This window comes from Grammomys surdaster, unplaced genomic scaffold, assembly GCF_004785775.1.
Source record: "Grammomys surdaster isolate TR1022 unplaced genomic scaffold, NIH_TR_1.0 134, whole genome shotgun sequence".
In the NCBI taxonomy this organism is placed as follows: Eukaryota; Metazoa; Chordata; class Mammalia; order Rodentia; family Muridae; genus Grammomys; species Grammomys surdaster.
Genome location: NW_021604592.1, coordinates 8,446,435 through 8,465,017, shown reverse-complemented (window position 1 = coordinate 8,465,017; position 18,583 = coordinate 8,446,435). Strand labels below are relative to the sequence as shown.

The window sequence follows — 18,583 nt, the reverse complement described above, 5'->3', positions numbered from 1 at the left end:
ATGGTGCATATGCATATATACATATGTACTAAACATTTTAAAAATACACAAAAAGCTTCCAATTCTCAGATTAAGGCTATTCAGTGTATGGTTCCTGCCCTTTCTCTTTCCCTTCCCCCTTTCTGTCTCCCCTATTTGCTTAGTCATCTTTACCATGTTTTTCTTTTGTATTATTTTGAAGGATTTTGTCCCCTTTAGAAAATTTTAACTGAAATCCTATTTTATATAAACATTAATGGAAATATGTCTAATTCAATAAAAGAAAGACATGTTTCTTACTAGTGTGCTGTGGACACTTAAACTGCTGGTTGTAATAACAAAAACTAACTTCAGCCACAGTGAGTGAAAAGAGGGCAGGCTGGGTGAACACTGGCTTATTCACAGAATCACTGTTGTATAAGGTGCAGATCTCGAGTAGGGGATGAAAATCGGCATTTTTAGTTTCCCGCTGCTGGGGTTTGTGGGTCTTTTCTCTGGGATACCATCTTTTTTAAAAAAAAGAAAATGAAGGCACAAGGTATTTATTTCTGTAAAGTGTATTATTTTAAGGGTATGTCTAAGCAAAGTTTTCATGTATGTATTCACATGACTACCAGGTCATGCTATAGTGTATCTGTATCATTTCAGTATCTGTGACACATCTGTTTTGAAGTTAGTGTATCTGCAGCTTTTAGCCTTTTTTATTTGTCTATTAAGTTTTAAATTCTCAGGTGAGAAAATCTGATATATAGGAAGATTGGGACAAAGGGACAGACTGAGAGAGCAGAGGCTTAGCCACTAGGGGCCGCTCTTGTGTGCTATTTTGAACAAGGGAGACTGGATGTGAACAAGGCAGACATCATTAGTTTATGTCTAATTCATGTACCTCAGATCGAAACTCAAGGTCTTTCTTTGTCATTGAAATTTGTGTGACCTGTTTTTCTTCTATAGAAATCTTTCATTTGACTCAGAAGAAGAAGCACTTGGGGAGGTCCTCCAGCAATTTGGTGATCTTAAGTATGTCCGAATTGTCTTACATCCAGACACAGAGCATTCTAAAGGTACTTGCCCTCGGCTGACCAGGCCCAACATTAGGAAAGAGCATAAATTATGCCATTCCAGTCTCTTTCTTGGCTTCCATTAAAAGCCCAAGGACATTCTGAGATCGTCTTTCATGACGTGAAAGTCAGCAATTTAATGGCTTTGCCAGCCTTAATTTTTGTCTCAGCCTTTAAAGCTCTTGCTTATTTACTTTAAGAAAATGAATTCCGTTTGTTGTTCTTTTGCATTTCAAATGTGATAGCATCTCATGGGTATTAATCATTCTACATTGCTCAAAATTAATAGGGAACTTTTTTTTCTTCGATGCTTTTGTTAGAGATAGAAACTGACAGAAACTTTGTTGCATGGCAAGAGTCAGAAGGAAAACGTAGTAGGAGTGGTACATGAGATATTTTCCCCTCATGCTATTTATTTGTTACCCTTAAGGGGTAAGTAAGCATTTATTTGTAGCACACTGCTGTGTATCAGAATGTGAATAGATACACATATATAGCATCAGTCCATTTATGATCCTTTGCCTCATGGACTGCAGCCATTCTGTTTAAGCTTCCCATTACTTAGTGTTTGCACGATTTATTTTGCTTGAGTTTCAGAGGATTCAGTCTGTTTTGGTAGAGAGGACAAAACAGCTCAGCTCTTCTCATGGTGGGCCAGGAAGTAGAGAAGGGGCGGAGCTAACAGTCTGCTCACACTGTTTCTTTGATTTTGCCCAGGTCCCTAGACCATAAAGTGCCACCCACCTTTGGGAAGATCTTTCTCCTTGATCCTTTTGGAAACATACTCACAAATATACCCAGAGGGTATAGCTTCAGTCTCCTAGGTGATTCTCAGTCCAGCCAGGTTGACAGTGATAGGTAAACCATTGTAAACATTGAGGTCATGGTTTATTCTGATCTCTGGCAGTGCTGTAAGCCCTTTCCTCAGAAAAGTGCTATGTCTCAGGGTTTGTGGATTCTCAAGAGTTTGTCCATGGTTAAGAACTTCCATTCTAAACCTTAGTTTTCAGCTGATAAGAATTGATCAATTTTACTTACACTCAGTTAAAATAATGTAAGGCAGTACTGAACAGCTCCCTGGAGGTAAGGGACATTAACTCACTGTAAGCTTACTTATTTACCTGGAAAATGACTAGAGTAGTCAAATGTCTTCAGTGCTGATAGTCACACTTTGGGACCTTTTTCACTTCTGGTTTGTTTTTTTTGAATGAGTAACTAGAATCTCTTAAAATACCCAGAGTGTGGGCACAACATTATTTTACTTTTATCTCTTAGAATACTTTTTTTTTTTTACAGTGTAGCCTGCAATTTATTTGCTAGATATCTTTTCTGTTCTATTAATCTTAATAGTTAATTATTTTAAAAGCATAATTTTAATTTTTTAACTGTATTGTCATTTGCTGGCTCCAATTTGCTGAAGTTTTCTGATACATTTTTTGTGTTCCTTGACAGTTTGTTTCTCTAAGCAAGCCATTTCACTACCTAGAAGAGTTACCTGTGATCCACGACCTTAGGGAAATGCTAAGACTGAACCAGCACTGATGCTGGGACAGTGATTTTCTTATACTTTGGACTTTCTTTACTCTCTCTTTCTTTCCTTCCTTCTCTCTTTTGTTTTCTTTTCTTTTTTTCTTTTGAGACAGGGTATCACTGTGTAGACCAGGCTGGTCTGAAACTCACAGAAATCTGTTTGCCTCTACTTCCTGAGTGCTGGGATTAAAGGTGTCCATCACTTATCTGATGACTACGAAATCTGCCTGTCAGGAGTCTTTACCTCTGAATCCTCTATTTCTTTCATTACACTTGTCCTTCAGTATCCACTGGGTCTTGTTCCAAGACCATGGCAAATACCAAAACTTGCGAGTACTCAAGTTCTTCATATAAAATGGCATAGTGTTTGCATATAACCTATGCACATCTTCCCATACACTTGATTCTCTAGATCACATATATACATTAAGGAACAAAAATAAAGCAACTTCCTCTTGGATTAGTTTAGCAAGTGTAAGCCTGATTTGAATTCTCCACTTGTCTTGTGTCTGCTGTCTGTCCTAGTAAAGGACTTTGCCTCATAGTTATTGGACAGCACAGAAGCATGATATGGGGAAGTCAAGAGGGATCTTTATAGAAGTCTTTGTTGGGAATAAGTACCTTTACTACTCCCAACAGACCCAGTGTAGCTACAAAAGTGCAACAGATGTTACCAGCCTGTGTCTACCTGTTGCTTTCAACGTTTATATTTGTTGTTTAAGATTGCTTCTACCCTCTCACTGTTTTCAGCAAATAATTAGTATAACATGTGTGTGTGTGTGTGTGTGTGTGTACTATTATTTTGGGTGAGGAGGGTCCTGTAAAAGTATATAACTTACTATTAAAGCTATGTATTTAGCGTAGGTTGTAAAAACTGATTGTGTGGGAAATTCAATGCACAGTTAGGTTTGTTACATGTTCTCTTTAAGGCAGCTAAGCTTAAAGAAGCTGAGTGCAAAGTAGGATACATGGCTAAGTACATGGTCTTAAGTGATCTCAAGCCATGGCATTAACTTGATGACAAGGCCTGGAAAAGTTCTGTCTTCTTGGGGTCAAGAGACACTTTCTTTAAAATGTGTCAACATACACACCCCCTAATAAACATAAAATAAGCTGTTGTTACATTGTTTTTAGAGAATGGAAAGTCCATACATGTTCACTATGGACCACTTTCTCCCCAAGTGTTTTTGTTTTGTGCGTGGTTGACTCCACTAATGCGTAGACCTTGGGTTCTGAGGTTGAACTGTGTTTGTCAGTGCTCTGTGCTGTAGTAGGTGGTCCAGATTCCGTAAGTACTTCTCATTTGTGGAAGATGCTACCTGATTGGTGTGTGAATGGTGGATGGGAGGTGTTGGGGACACAGAAGTAGGAGCACTTGGCCCTCTGTTGGGGACTTGGAGAGATCTCTCTAGATGGTGACTCTTGAGTTAGCCTACTGTATGTATGCTTTAGATTAATCTGCCTGCATTCATTTCAGTATAGGGCAGAAGAGAACGTCCTAGCTCTGGGAGACGTGGTAGTGTTATTATATGAGAGAAGTCTTTTTGAGTTTTAAGGTATAAATATATTATGAAACATACTTTTTTGAAATTTACTGTGCGGTGAATTTGTGCAAAGCTGCTTTTAATCTATAGTAGAAATTCTTTTGGATCATTCGGCCCTTTATTTAACCAATGAAAGATATGCTTTATAAAGATGCTAGGGCTGGAGAGGTGGCTCAGCAACTAGGAGCACCGAATGCTCTTCAGAGGACCTGGTTTCAGTTCCCAGCACCCACACCTCAGCTCACAACTGTCTGTAATTCCAAGATCTGACATCCTCACACAGATGTACATGCAACAAAATACCAATGAACAGCCGGGCAGTGATGGTGCATGCCTTTGATCCCAGCACTTGGGAGACAGAGGCAGGCAGATTTCTGAGTTCGAGGCCAGCCTGGTCTACAGAGTGAGTTCCAGGACAGCCAGGGCTATACAGAAAAACCCTGTCTCAAAAAACAAAACAACAACAACAACAAAAATACCAATGAACATAAAATAAATTATTAAAAACAAATTAAAAAATATTCTATAGCATAAGCCAACAACTGAGCACATGCACTATTCATAGAGGCCTCTTTTACCTCGAGGCATATCTACCATTATTTGATGCCTCATGCATCTTAAGACTATGAAATATAATTAATTTCAGGGTTAAATACTTCTTGCTCATCTTTCACTGTTACACTAGGCACTCCATGATATTGAATTAAGTGGTCGGTTGAATTTCTTTATCATTTCGTGTGGGTATCATTAAGGAGGTGGTTGACCAACTGCTAAGGAAGGGTGTGTGTGCTGTAGTATCCGGCTGTGATCCTCAGCACTCAGCATAGTACCTGTGCCATAGGCGCTACCTCCCCTCCCATCGTGTCAGGCTCTGGATGTCGTCAGTGTTGTCTTTTGCTCTCTGTTGGAGTGAGGGTGTATCTTACTAAGTTTTGTGTCTTTGTGCAGGCTGTGCTTTTGCACAATTCATGACTCAGGAAGCAGCTCAGAAATGTCTTGCAGCGGCCTCTCCAGAGGCTGAGGTAAGGAAAGCAAGTCCTTCCCCTATGCCGAGGACATAGTAGCTTCTATAGGCAAGAGCTGACTTTATTACCAGGTTTTATTATTATTATTTATTTTTAATAAGTGAAGGCTTGAGCACTTAGTATTTGCTGTGCTCTGAGCTTTGTATGTGCGGCCTTAATCCGTGCTTTGAGATGATCACAGCTGTCCGTGTTTCTTAAGTGAGGGAACAAGTTTGATATTTCTAGTGTTCACTGATTGTTGTCTGTGTATCAGCCTCTATTCTAGGCTAATAACATGAAGGACTGAAAGAAGGTATTAATGCTATCTGTGAGACTGGATGAGTGTCTGATAGAGATGGATACTGAGAAGTTTTCTGTGCTTTTTAAACGAAGCATTCAGCTTTTGAGGTGTTATCCTATGTCGTCCTTGTGTCTTAAATCTTCTCACACTAGCTTTAGAATACTAAACATGTTTACAGAACACTTTCCCAGCTCAGGCCGACTTTGGGACTGAGCTACTGTAAAGTAAATTCCTTCCTGCTGCTTCTCTTCAGTACATACAGATGTGACCTTTTGTACAGTTGTAAAGACGACTCTGAGTCTCAAGGGTCCACGTGTGGCCAGCCAGGCAGATGCGGCCTGCGGCCTGGCTCCCACAGCACGGTCACAGTGTGCTGAGTCCCTGTCCCGCTCTTCCTTGTCATATCTTCTTTCCTGCTTGCTCCGTGTTTGAAGAGAAAGTTGTAATATGTTTCAGGGTGGTGGGCTTAAACTGGACGGCCGGCAGCTCAAGGTCGACTTGGCTGTGACCCGTGATGAGGCAGCAAAGCTTCAGACAAAGAAGGTGAAGAAGCCAACCGGAACCCGGAACCTCTATCTGGCCCGAGAAGGCTGTGAGTATCAGAAGATAGGCACCAGGCATCTGAGTAGCTGGCCCCATGACCTGAGGTGAACCAGCAATTATGTTCCAAGATATGTTTCAAATACAAAATTTCCTCCTTATCAGTGTTTTATTGCTGTTCCACTTCAGTAGATGTGGCTTTGTTAGGAACCTTCCCCCATTTTGCAGAGTAATCAGTCTTGTTGTCTGTTGTATAGTTGCTTCAGAGTATTTCCATAGCAGGATTGGAAGCACATGGGAAGAAAACTCTTAAATTACCTGCTTTTGTCTTCATTTCTAATGAGGTGTTTTTTGTTTTTAAGAGGTTGAAAAATACAATTGAAATGACTTTTTTTGGGTTATTGATAGATTTTTAAATGTTTACCTAGCATCTTTCCTATAATGTCAAAAAAGAATGAGAAATTAGCTTTTAAGTATTTATCAGCCTACTCCTGCGTAGTCCCAGCTAGTAAAGTTTGACGGTCAGCTTTTGGATCCAAAGCCTCTGAGACCACACTTCTGTCCTCTATTTTGGCTCATCTAATTAATTGCTGAGTGGTTGGCGCCAGAGTGCAATTAGGAGCAGCTCAGTCTCAGGGACAGGTGGTTGGTGGAACATTCTATATTATAGCCGCATTCAGAACTTCTTCACGCCTTTCTGTCCAACTTGCTGCATGAATGTGATGCTGTTTGGAGGCAGAGAGGAACAAGATTACAAAATGTTCAGTTTGTCTTTAGAGCAAGTCTAAGTCCAGAACTTATCCCTGTAGCTATTTTTGGAGCTAACTCACTGGCCAACACAGTCCTCAGGGCCCAGTACAAAGAGTTTGCATCATTCAAATCACATTCTTCCTGTTGCTCAGTGAACATTCCCTTGCTGACATCTTGGCCCTTTTCCCTCTTTCTGCAGTGATCCGAGCTGGGACGAAGGCTGCTGAGGGTGTGAGTGCCGCAGATATGGCCAAGCGCGAGCGGGTGAGTGGATAGGCACCGGCCTTAGGGCTCTCATGGTTGTGTAAGTGAATCAGAAACAGTCACTGCTGCTACATTGCACCTGAAGAGCCACACGTAATAACCACACTTTACCGTGTTTAGAAGCACACAGGTGAAGGAGAAGTGACTGGACAGTACTGGCGTTGTGTCAGCATTCCTTCCCATTGTAAGAGCTCAGTCTTGTTCTTTGTTTCTGTAGTATGCATGTGTGTGTGTGTTGAGTATCTGCCGCTAGATCATGCAGTAGGTGTGGAGAAGTAGCTGGATATAATTGTTATCATAAGTGTAGAACAACAGAACAGAAGGCAGGCATACTAGGAACGAGAGGAAATGTGGGTTTTGGAAAGAGTAGCTAAGATGCCATTTGGGAAGGATGGTATCTCTAAATTATATACAAATATTGTAGAACAACTTCATATATAGGCGTTTTACTGTTAACTGACACCTTTGTTGCTTAGTAGTGTTTGCAGTAGTTGCTGCTTTTGTACATAGAGCTTACTTTTGTTGTTTTGATATAGTCCCATGTAGCTCAGGCTGTTCTCAACGTGTAGCCTAATATTTCTGAATTTTAACCCTCCTCCACCCACCTCCTGAGTACTGGGATTACAGGCCAGCTCCATCATGTCCAGTAGCCATGGTACAGAGGATTGAACTCCAGATGCTGTGCGTGCTAGGCAGACACTTTAGCAGCTGGGCTCTATCTCTAGTTTGTGCAGTTTACCTTTAAAAAGGCAGCCTAGAGCCAGCGGGGTGGCTCAGTGGGTAAAAGTGCTTACTGCACGAGCCTAGTTGACCTGAATTGATCCCTAGAACCTACAGTGGAGAGAATCCAACCTCTAAAGTTATCCTTTGATCCCTACCACATGCACAATGTGTTACACACAGACACACACCGGATAATAGTATAAAATGATTAAAGGATAAAAAGCCAGCCTAGAATGGTAAAGATACAGAACAGCTGTAGGACCTTAACGTTCCGGAGACGGTGAGCAGCAAATGTAGTGATCAGTGGAAGCGATATTTCCAGCATAGGTTTGTTTGTTTTTTTTAATGTTAGTATTATTATTATCATTATTATTATTTTTAGTAGTAGTGAGTATCTGGATATTGTGGTATTTGGGGAAGCAGTGCAGTAAGCTATACTAAGTTTAGAACTAACTTTGCTAGCCACAACTTACTGGATTGTTAACTAAGTTAACTTTAGGAAGGAAGTACTAGATATTCCCAGTTGTTGGGTGGGTGAGGACTGAGCATAAATGCCAACTTCAGTATTACTTATAAGAGTATTTGTGCTAAGCAGGGCAGTGGCGATGCACACCTTTAGTTCCAGCACTAGGAGGCAGAGGCAGGCAGATCTCCTGAGTAGAAGTCCAGCCTGGTCTACAGAGCGAGTTGCAGGACAGCCAGGGCTACACAGAGAAACCCTGCCTTGAAAAAACAAAACAAAACAAAAACAAAATTGTGCTGGGGCACATTTTGAACTATGTGGAGTTTTTGTTGTTGTTTTTAAATCTCATTTGGCCTCATGTCAGTGCTGAGAGTTAAATATTAACCCATAGTTCCATTTTTATAGATGAAAAATTGAATCTTAAAATGTCATTTGATTTCTCCAGTTGGGTGAGTTTTTGGTTCATATCTGACTCTGGCGTTCATGATCATCCCGCCTTCCTGAGCCTGCTCTTCTCTCTGCTAGGTATTGTAAGGCAGCAGGCGCATCTGTGGCCCTGAGGTGGGGTTAGGATTCTCTTCTTTTAGACAGTTCGGAGCCTGCCTAACAGATGTACTGGACGGTAAGAGCTTGTCTTTTTCTCCTCTCTCAGTTCGAGCTACTGAAACATCAGAAACTCAAGAACCAGAATATCTTTGTCTCCCAGACCCGGCTTTGCCTGCACAATCTCCCAAAGGCTGTGGACGATAAACAACTAAGGAAGCTGCTGCTGGAGGCCACTCGAGGAGAGAAGGGGGTTCGCATTAAAGAGGTGAGCGATGCCCTGCCGTGCGCAGCTTGCAGGCACAGTCATTCATCTCAGGCCGTGGTGCCAGGAGTCGACAGGTTTTCTTCTGGACACATCAGCATGTAAAGCTGAGTTTGGCATTTTTCTTTTGGGAACTGTCTTTCATGTCTGACTAAATCACAGCAAAATCTGAGGAAATCTCTGCCATGAATTAATTTAGCAAGCATTTATTCAGTAGCTGCTGTGTGGTCAGATTATATTTGTTGCAGAGAATACAATTTATGTGTTTTGGTTCCTAAAAGACTAAAAGAGGTGTGTGTGTGTGTGTGTGTGTGTTTTCATGCATACACATACACATATTTGAAAGAGAGAAAGGGAAAGGGAGGGAGAAGGAGGAGGGGAGGGGCAAGGCGAGGAGAAAAGGGAGAGGGAGGAGAGAAGAGAGTACACAGTGCACGTGTGCCCAGCTTGTGAGCTGTCAGCCATGCTAGGGTGGGCTTTGGGTGATGTAGCTGTCTTTGAGTCATTTCTGCTTCTGTAAATAACCCCAGTAAAGTCTCTGGCTCACCGGCTGACTTTGGTGTTGTCGTTACCTTGGTCTGTCTTTGGGTCCCTGTCTTGGGTAAGTAGGTGTTTGTTCCTGTCTCCCAGGAATCATGACAAAAGCATTATATTTTTTTCCCCTTAATCCCTTTATTTGTGTGAATTCTGCATCACAGCGAGATGTCTTAAGTGATGTTTTAAGTGAGTGAGCATATTGAAGTCAGGAACTTGTTCTTCTCTTTGTTCCTCTGCAGTGGCCAGAGTTGGATCTATGCATGGAGCCGTTGTAGTATGCGTGTGTCTCGTACTTAGACTCCCCCACTACAGCAGGGCAGCAGCTCTAGGCACTAATGTTGTATAAGTGGTGTATTTTCTCAAATTAGCTTCTATGTTCCTCATGACCCTAGGATATTTACTGTATCTTGGCATTTAGAGAAAAATGTGCACCAAAGAGTTTCTGACTCTAACCTAAGATAGCTGAAGCCTGCTGTATTCTGAGGCTTATCCCATGTTGGGATTTTTTTTTTTTTTTTAATCTAAAACTATCAGATCTTCTTTCCTTCCATCTCCATTAATTTCCTTCCTGGGGCCTTTCTTCAGGATCGAGTCTTTGGACAGTTCTCCATTCTCAGCAATAACTTGTTGAGAAGCTGAGGAATTATGTACCTCTCCATTAAATGCATTATGAACAGTTAACAGTTTATGAACAAATTTTCCTTAGGGCGTTGAAGAGATGGCTTGCTAGTTATGAGCACAGTAATGCTCTTGCAGGGGACATGATTTTGGTCCCAGCTCCAGGGACTGTTGCCTCTTTAGACTCCATGAGCGCTGCATTCAGGTGCACATGTGCACACATGGCCATACACATATACATAAGATTTCAAAAAATAAAATACATTTTTCTCTGGAAGTTTTATTTCTTATTCATAACTTCTGTTTTGTTTTTCTTTTCTTTCTTTTTCTACTTACAGTGTAGAGTGATGCGGGACCTTAAAGCAGCCGGTGAGAAAGCGAAGGGGCAGTCCCTGGGCTATGCCTTTGCAGAGTTCCAAAAGCATGAGCACGCCCTTAGAGCCCTCCGCCACTTCAACAACAACCCAGAGATCTTTGGGTCCCAAAAGGTGAGTCTCCTCCTCCAGAGAGACCCGCTTTCTGAGAGTAGCTGCCTCGTGTCCTGATATGTGAGTGGTGGGAGACAGTACCGGGTAGGGGTGGGGCAAGAGATGGTGATCTGGGTGGGGTGCTCCTGCAGAGCGTGACTGGACAGACTGCCTGCAGAACTGGCTTTTAGAGAAGACATGAGGAACAGCCTCAAGGCTGACAGGAGGAGAAGCGCGTGGAGGAGTACCTAGGCCCACTGCACTCAGATTGTAAAGTCTTGACATGTCTTCCTCTGACAGAGACCGATAGTGGAGTTCTCTTTAGAAGATCGAAGAAAACTTAAAGTAAAGGAGCTGAGAATCCAACGCAGCCTGGTATTGAACCTAAACTGGGTTTGGTTGTGCGTGTGTGTGTGTGTGTGTGTGTGTGTGTGTGTGTGTGTGTGTGTCTGTCTGTCTGTCTGTCTGTCTGTCTTTCTTTCTGTCTGTCTGCCTGCCTGCCTGCGTGTCTGCCTGTCTATCTGTCTGCCTGCACCATGGATTCTAAAGGTCAGAACAACTTGGGAACTTGGCTCCCTCTTTTTAATATGTGTGTCCTGGGGATTGGTGACAAGTGCCTTTACTTGCTGAGCCATCTTCCTGGCCCTTGTCTGTGGCTCTGACTAACCTAGAACTCTCAGAGATCCCTCTGCCTCAACTACTAGATTAAAGGTGTGTGCCATCATGCCCAGCCTTTTTTTTTTTTTTTTCTTTTAAAGGGCTTAATTAAGCTTCCTCTTGTCTATTTTGTGCTTCTGCCAAGTAGGAGTTTCTTCTGTTTCCTAAGTCTCTCCCTGGCGCTTTTTCCTTTGTGGTTTCTCTCCTGAGTGCTGCACAGGAGAAGGGAGAAGGAAGGAAAGCAAACCAATGTTGTGACTTACCATGAGTTTCTACATGGTGTGTGTGGGCCATGTCAGAGCAAGTGGCTGAGGCTAAGATCCAGAATCATCATCCTCATCATCTGAGACAGGGTCTCCCTTTGTTGTCCAAGTTTGCCTTGAACTCAAAATCCTCCAGTCTCAGCACACCTGCTGGTTTTAGACCATTTTCAGTTTGTGTGGGGGAGAAGGAGAATCAGGAGTGGTAAGCTTTTTTATTCTTAGCTACATGTTCCCTGGCAAGTTTCTTCTCTGAGCCTCAGTCTATAAGTGGGTGTGTAACATCTGCATTCTCACGTAAGGAGGCTTAAGTGAGCTGATATACCTTTGCTCAGCTTGTAGTCACTACCCTCGTTACCCATCTTCCCTTGGGGCATGCTAGACTAGGTTATTTTGAGGTCCATAATTCTGATAGCACTCATCAATACTCTACTACCATTTGCATCTGTAGAGAGCCTTCCTAGTGTCTGGTGTCTGCTGAAAGCATGGCAGCCCGATGGATGGTAGCAGCGACTAAACCTGACCTTTGTTGAAGAACCCGGGATCTTACTCCTAGACATACCAGATTGCCTTTAGCCATTGCTTCAAGGGTGTTTCTGAAGCCGCCTGCATTTTCTTTGAAGTCTTTGCCCCTGTGCATCCTGCACAGCCTTTCTCCTGACTCATTTTCTTACTCAGAGCAAATGGACCCTCCCACTGTCAGATAAGCCCTCCTTACACAGGCTTTCATCAACTTGTTCAGTTATTCTTGTTTTTTATTTTGTTTTATTTATGTGTATGTCTTGTATTAGTTACGGTTCTATTGCTGAGATAAAATACCATAACCAAAAGCAACTTAATGGAGGAAGAGTTAGTTTATTTGGCCTCATGCTTCCAAAAGGATACGAGCCCATCATGGCGGGGAGCCATAGCAGCAAGCAACAGGTATGATCACAGAGGAGGAGGCTGAGAGATCTCATCGTCAGACTACAACAAGAGCAAGAAAGCCAGCAGGAGGCGGGAGGGGCCAGGCTGTGAGCTCTCAAACACATGCGCCTGTGGAGGACATGCCGCTCTCCCCTGCTTCAGTGCTCATGAACCTTCAACAACCTCGGCTGGCTTCTGAAGCTCTAGCCTCCTCTTGCCTTCTTTACTTCACTGGCCCCCTCTCTGAGGCTTTTCCCTTCTTCATGTTGACTCAGGTTTTCAATCTATGCCATTTCCTTGCTCTGGAGGAATTTGTTTAGGATTTCTTGAAACACTGGTTTCCTGGCCGCAGTTCATTCATTTGTTCCTTCCTTTAAAAAAAAAAATTATTTTATGTATGTGAGTACACTGTAGCTGTCTTCAGACACGACAGAAGAGGGCCTCAGATCCCATTACAGATGGGTGTGACCACCATGGCTGGGAATTGAACTCAGGACTTCAGGAAGAACAGCCAGTGCTCTTAACCGCTGAGCATCTCTCCAGCCCTCCCTCCCCACTTTTTCTTTTTGAGAAAGTCTCTTTCACTTTTGTGAAAGATAATTTCATTCGGTAGAGAATTCTCGGTAGATAATTTCATCTTCTGGAATTTAACTACCTCATGTTACCTTGGTGTCATGGTTTACTGCAATGTGACTGATAAATCCAGTTGTGGAGTTTGGGTGTTTATTTTATTGGTTTTTCTTCAGCCTTTAGACCTATTGCTTAATGTCTGTCACTGGTCTTGAAAAATTTCTAGCTGTATTACATTAAATCATTTTTATTTGTTTTGTTTCTTCTGCTTATGTTCACCTTTTTTGTGTGTTATACTTTGGTGGGGGGCAGGAGTCTTTTGAAACAGGGTCTCATATAGCTTAGGCTGGCCTCAAACTCCCGACCCATTCCTTCTTTCCAAGTGCCTAGGATTCTAGGTGTGTGTTGTCATGCCTGGCCCATTTTCACCATTGACAATTGTCTCTTCTTACTGGCTTTTGATTATTGGGCTACTTCTTGCTGCCTGTTTCTGATTTCTGCCTTGTCCCCTGCCTGGTAGCTGTTACTAGACAGCTTGTAAACTGCTTGCATTTACTTTTTTGTGAATTATGTGGGGGGACAAGCCCCTCTTTGACCAAGCTCGTGCCAGGCTCCTCCTCTGATGCTACTTTCCTAGCAAGCAAACCTCGTCTGGAAATCAGGTGGCAATTTCTTGTTTTATGCAGCAAAAAATGGGATCCAAGCCTGTAACCAATAAGCCCCAAAAGGAGCAAAAAGAACTTGGAAAAGACAAGCAGCAGAAAGCAGCTCAGAGCACCACACAGGATCAAAGTAAGGTGCCTGGAGAGCAGAAAAGGAGGGCCAGCTCCTCCTCGTGGACAGGGTTCCAGACCAAGGCCGAAGTGGAACAGGTGGAGCTGCCTGACGGGAAGAAGAGAAGAAAGGTCCTGGCACTCCCTTCACACCGAGGCCCCAAAATTAGGTGAGATGCAGGAGAGCCGCACAGAAGAGGGTGCTTCTGAGTGCGTTGGGTCTGATGTAGCTCTGTCTTTGTAGCATTTGCTTAGACAAAAGGGGTATTTGTCTCAGCCCCAGCAGAGACATGACTCGGACCATGGCAGAGGGAACCTCGGAGGAACCATCAGGGCAACTGCTAAGCCATTCTTGTCTTTTCTGGGCTTTTCCTGGCCAGCTCTGTCAGCCGAGGTTCACCTGTTCATTTCTACTTGGGACAATAGATTAGTGCTATGAACAAATGATCTTTAAAAAACCTTGGTAAGGATATGAAGGTTTCTGTGATTTCCACTGAAGTCACAGGCAAAAATAAATAAACACAGAGAGACAAACAGATATATAACTTTTATAACTTAGGATATGCTATTGTGAACTCTATTTAAGAGTGACTACTTTTAGGCTTAGAAATAGCTACATAGAAAAGAAATTTGTCTCTTAAGCAATTTTAGATGACAAGGATACTAACCAGAGAAAGGATTCTGTGTGACATTTACTGGGCTATTTTATTTCAGGCTGCGGGACAAAGGCAAAGTGAAGTCCCTTCCTTCTAGGAAGCCAAAGCCCCAGATGGGCCAGCGGAAGCAGAAGCAGCAGCAGTTAGCTTCTTCCCTGCAGGTGAGGTCTGTGGGGCACGTGGTTTGTGGGGCTGCCGCTCTGTTAACAGGACCGAGCAGAGAAGTAGACTGTGGAGAGCTGAGTGGATAGTAAGCAGCTCTTAAGAGGAGGAGGGAGGCACAGTGTAAATGTGCGGAGGAAAGTAAGGCCCTGTCAGTCCACCTGCGCTCTGAGCCTGTGTCCTCTGCCTGCTTTCCCCCCAGTAGAGTGTATGAGAGCAAATCCCACTTTACATGTAAATATGTCTTGAGATAAATTACTCACAAAATCTTCAGACTACATCTGTAACTGCCAAGTACACACACACACACACACACACACACACACACAATGCCATTATCATATCTGCTGAGACTAATCAGAAGGTGTTTATACCCTCTAATATGTAGCCCCTATTAAAATTTTTCTAATTGCCTCAAAACTGTTTCTTATGTTTGGTTAGGACCTGTTAGGATGCTACCAAAGCCCACACATTACATTTGCGCTATTCATCCCTCCCTTCCTTCATTTGGGTTTATTCTTTCTTACCACATTTTCACCTACGCTGTTTATTTGTTGTAGGAACAGGTCATTTGTCCTTGAGGATGTATTTTATGTTGAGTTCACTTCCTTATGGTATCATGTAACTTACCTCTGTGACATCTTGTTGCCTGTCAGCTGGTAGTTAGGTCTAGCGGTGTAATCAGGTCACTTTTCTTGGAAAGAGCACTTCATAGATGTGTTTCCTTGTTTAGTGCCGCATTTTGGTTGTTCACTATTAGTAATGCTAAGATCAGTCAGTAGGTGTTGGACTGTCTGCTGCATTGTTCCATTTAGAAAGCCCCTACCCCTACCCCTACCCCTACCACCTTTTCCGTTCTTTTTGCTTTGCAGTGCTAAGGATCAAACCCAAGGCCAAAAGTACTCAACTGTTGAGTTATGTCCCTAGCTGCTTACCTTTGGTTTATAACAATGGATTGTTATATATACCTATTAGTTCATTATGAGTTACAGAATGGTAACTTTCCAACACAATTACCCCTTTGGACCTAAAAATAGTGTTCTAAGAATTCTAAAAAGAAAGAAGAGTCTTAACATATAGGGAAGGCAAGGTTAGGTGATTTTTTTTCTTCTTCTTGCTGTATTAAGTTTCCAGAGTAGTGAACTATTGCCATACCAACCTGCTTTGGTGACCTGTGAGACAGATACACACACACACACACACACACACACACACACACACACACACGTATGTATGTATGTATGTATGTATTATATAAAATACAAAATTTTCATATAATGCTTTGTGTTTCAACCAAGTGCAGTCAATCAAATGCAGCCTTTATTCTTGTTCTGTCTAAGCCAAGATAGGCATCTCCAATCAGTTCCTGCATTCTTCTGAAGAGATCTCGCCTGTCTTTGGTAGTGTTGCTTTCTTGTATAAGATGTTCTAGGTGCATCTTACATGTTTCTTTTTAAGTTTCTGCCAATGTCCAGTTTCCTAATGTATGGATAATTTGTCTGCATGTATGTCTATAAACTACAGGCATGCCTAGTGCTCCTAGAGACCAGAGGAGGGTGCTGAGTCCCCTAGGTCTGGAGTTACAAATGGTTGTGTGACACAGTGTGGGTGCTGGGAACAGAACCAGGGTCCTCTGGAAGAGTAGACAGTTCTCTTACCTCTAAGCCATCTCTCCAGCCTTCAGTCCTGGGTTCTTGATCATTTGAGGACACACTTTTGTCTTACTCCCCTTTAAGAATAAAAGAGTCATTAGTATCCTGTCCTACTCAAATCTGTCTCTGAGGAATTTCTGATCATATCATGTTGTATTGTGGAGCTCCAGTCTCTGAAGTTTCATAAATGGACTTTGGTGCGGATGGCCACACTGCATTCTCCTGGAAACCGTCTTCCTAGTGAACATGATCTTTATACCTACTTATGCTCTGGATACCCTTGACAGGGTTTGAAATTAACTGGGGTATGGAAGTAGCCCTTATAAGGAGGAGAGATGTAAGGTCAGGAGTTCAAACTCATCCTCAAGTACTTAGTGAGTTTCAGGCAGAAAATAAGGAAGAAAGCAGGTAAGAAGGCAAGAAAGCAAAAAGGAAGGAAAGGATGAAAAAGGAAAAAACAAGACCAACCAACCAACCAACCGAATGATTGTCTTATGTTTCCTTTCTTCACAGGCACCTAAGAGGAAAGCTAAGGAAGATAAGGCAGAAGCCCGCTTCAACCAGCTGGTGGAACAGTATAAGCAGAAGTTGTTGGGCCCTTCTAAGGGAGCGCCCCTCATGAAGAGAAGCAAATGGTTTGATAGCTGATGGCACCTGCAGACTGCACGAAAGCCGTGTCTTTCCCTGAGGGAAAGAGGATCCCAGATGATACCCGCTTTCTTGGGGACTCTGTAGCTTGTGTACATTCTTGGTCCGTTCTCCAGTGTGGTGTTGGTTAGCTACACAGAAACACCTGAAAAACACCATGGAGTTTTTATAACTTACCCATCTCAGTGATGAATCTGTGCATGTAATTGCAGCTTATTTCTAATCTCTCCTCAAATGGAAACTTGTAAAAAAGTGTTTCAGAGTACTGAATTTTAAAGATGCATATTTTGTTATGGAGTCTGTAAGTGAGGAATTGTGACTTTTTGGATATGTCTCATTTTTAATATACACAAATATATTATTTATGAGTTTTTCCTAAATGAACCTTTTTAACGTTTTTAAATCGGTTAAATAGTCTGCAAGAACTAAGAACAGAGAAAATACTTACTAAAGCAGTCTCTGAATGTCGGAGACACCTGGAAACGACTGAAGGCCATGGGCCTGGCAGCAAGCAGCACCTGTGAAGTCTCTGCCCCGGAGGGGAATAAGACCGGCAGACTGGGAATAAGATTGCAGGCTAGACCCCAGCCTAACCAAGGATGGCCCAGATGTATCCCACAGAGCACCTTCTCCCAGGGACTGGGAGCTCTCGTGTGAGGGAAAGCAGTGAGCGTGAGGCTCTGACCTAAGTGCCTTATCTAGTCATGTTAAATGAGCAGTGTAACCCAATGATCTCCTGGTCGTTCCCTGCGCTACATACTTTTAACATTCTTTTTACTTATTCTCTCTCTTGTTTAAAGAGAGCTGGGAGTGGAGGGTGTGAGTCTTAGAGTCGGGGTCCTCAAGGGTTCTGATGGGATGAGCAGTGGGCTGTGGTGACAGATGAAGATCACGGGGTCAGCTCTTGACACACGTGGAGTACATTGATTCTGCCACCTCAGAGCCTCTCTTTGTTTTCTCTTGGCACTAATCACCAAGGAACCGTGGCAGTCTGTAGAAAGGGAAAGGTTGACAACTCAGCTCAGCTTGCTTGGTTCCCTGGCCTAATGCACTGCTTTGAAGGACGCTGCCCCAGAATATCGCTGAGCCGGGCTAGAGCTGTTTTATGGCAGTGTTTTGGGAAAACCAACTAGTGCTCCAGAAAGCCCTTAATGGTTTAGAGGTGTGAAGGAAAACTCATGAGAACATTTAGACCCTTTGGAGGTATCCCAAGGACAGGTGCTGTCTGTAGGGTCAGTTTCAGACAGTGATGGGGGTTTTGAACATTCTTACAAGTCCCTAGCAACACACCTGTCCTAGAGATGAGGTAGAGAGTACCTATGGGTAGCGTCAGAATGGCCACAGCCTGCCTGTCAGTTGATCTGTTTTCCCTTGGCCAACTCAGTCTGCTTGCCAGACACCTTTCCTCCAGTACACATATATCCTTAATACTTGAAAATGTATCTTAACATTTAGGATTACAAAAATTTTGCCGTTCTTTCAGGGAGTGTTGCCAGATTCTCCTAGATCCAGATATTTCTCTAACATCTTTAGCAACCCTGGGTGTTAAAACAGCAGTCAGTTGCTTGGACGTTATTGCACAGTTCTTTAGATGAATGCTGTGAGGATGGATTATGCTGTTTCTCAATGACCAGACTCCATATATGGTGTCTTCCTCTGAGACACCTTCCCTTGGGTTCCTCGGTTGGCTCCTTGACCCTTTGCCATAGGAGT

At 42.8% G+C, this 18,583-nt stretch overlaps 1 protein-coding gene across 1 annotated transcript in view; it reads left to right on the top strand.

The window, feature by feature from the left end:
• The window catches only part of Rbm28 (RNA binding motif protein 28), a 32,167-nt gene extending 14,913 nt beyond the window's left edge, over positions 1-17,254 (top strand). Inside the window, exons 10-19 of the mRNA XM_028762610.1 lie at positions 931-1,040; positions 5,060-5,133; positions 5,873-6,008; positions 6,906-6,970; positions 8,809-8,967; positions 10,458-10,607; positions 10,887-10,961; positions 13,666-13,922; positions 14,467-14,569; positions 16,736-17,254. Of these exons, the coding sequence (XP_028618443.1) occupies positions 931-1,040; positions 5,060-5,133; positions 5,873-6,008; positions 6,906-6,970; positions 8,809-8,967; positions 10,458-10,607; positions 10,887-10,961; positions 13,666-13,922; positions 14,467-14,569; positions 16,736-16,870 (1,264 nt within the window). The 3' untranslated portion in view covers positions 16,871-17,254. The remainder of the gene's footprint in view (positions 1-930; positions 1,041-5,059; positions 5,134-5,872; positions 6,009-6,905; positions 6,971-8,808; positions 8,968-10,457; positions 10,608-10,886; positions 10,962-13,665; positions 13,923-14,466; positions 14,570-16,735) is intronic.
• Positions 17,255-18,583: the final 1,329 nt, after the last annotated feature.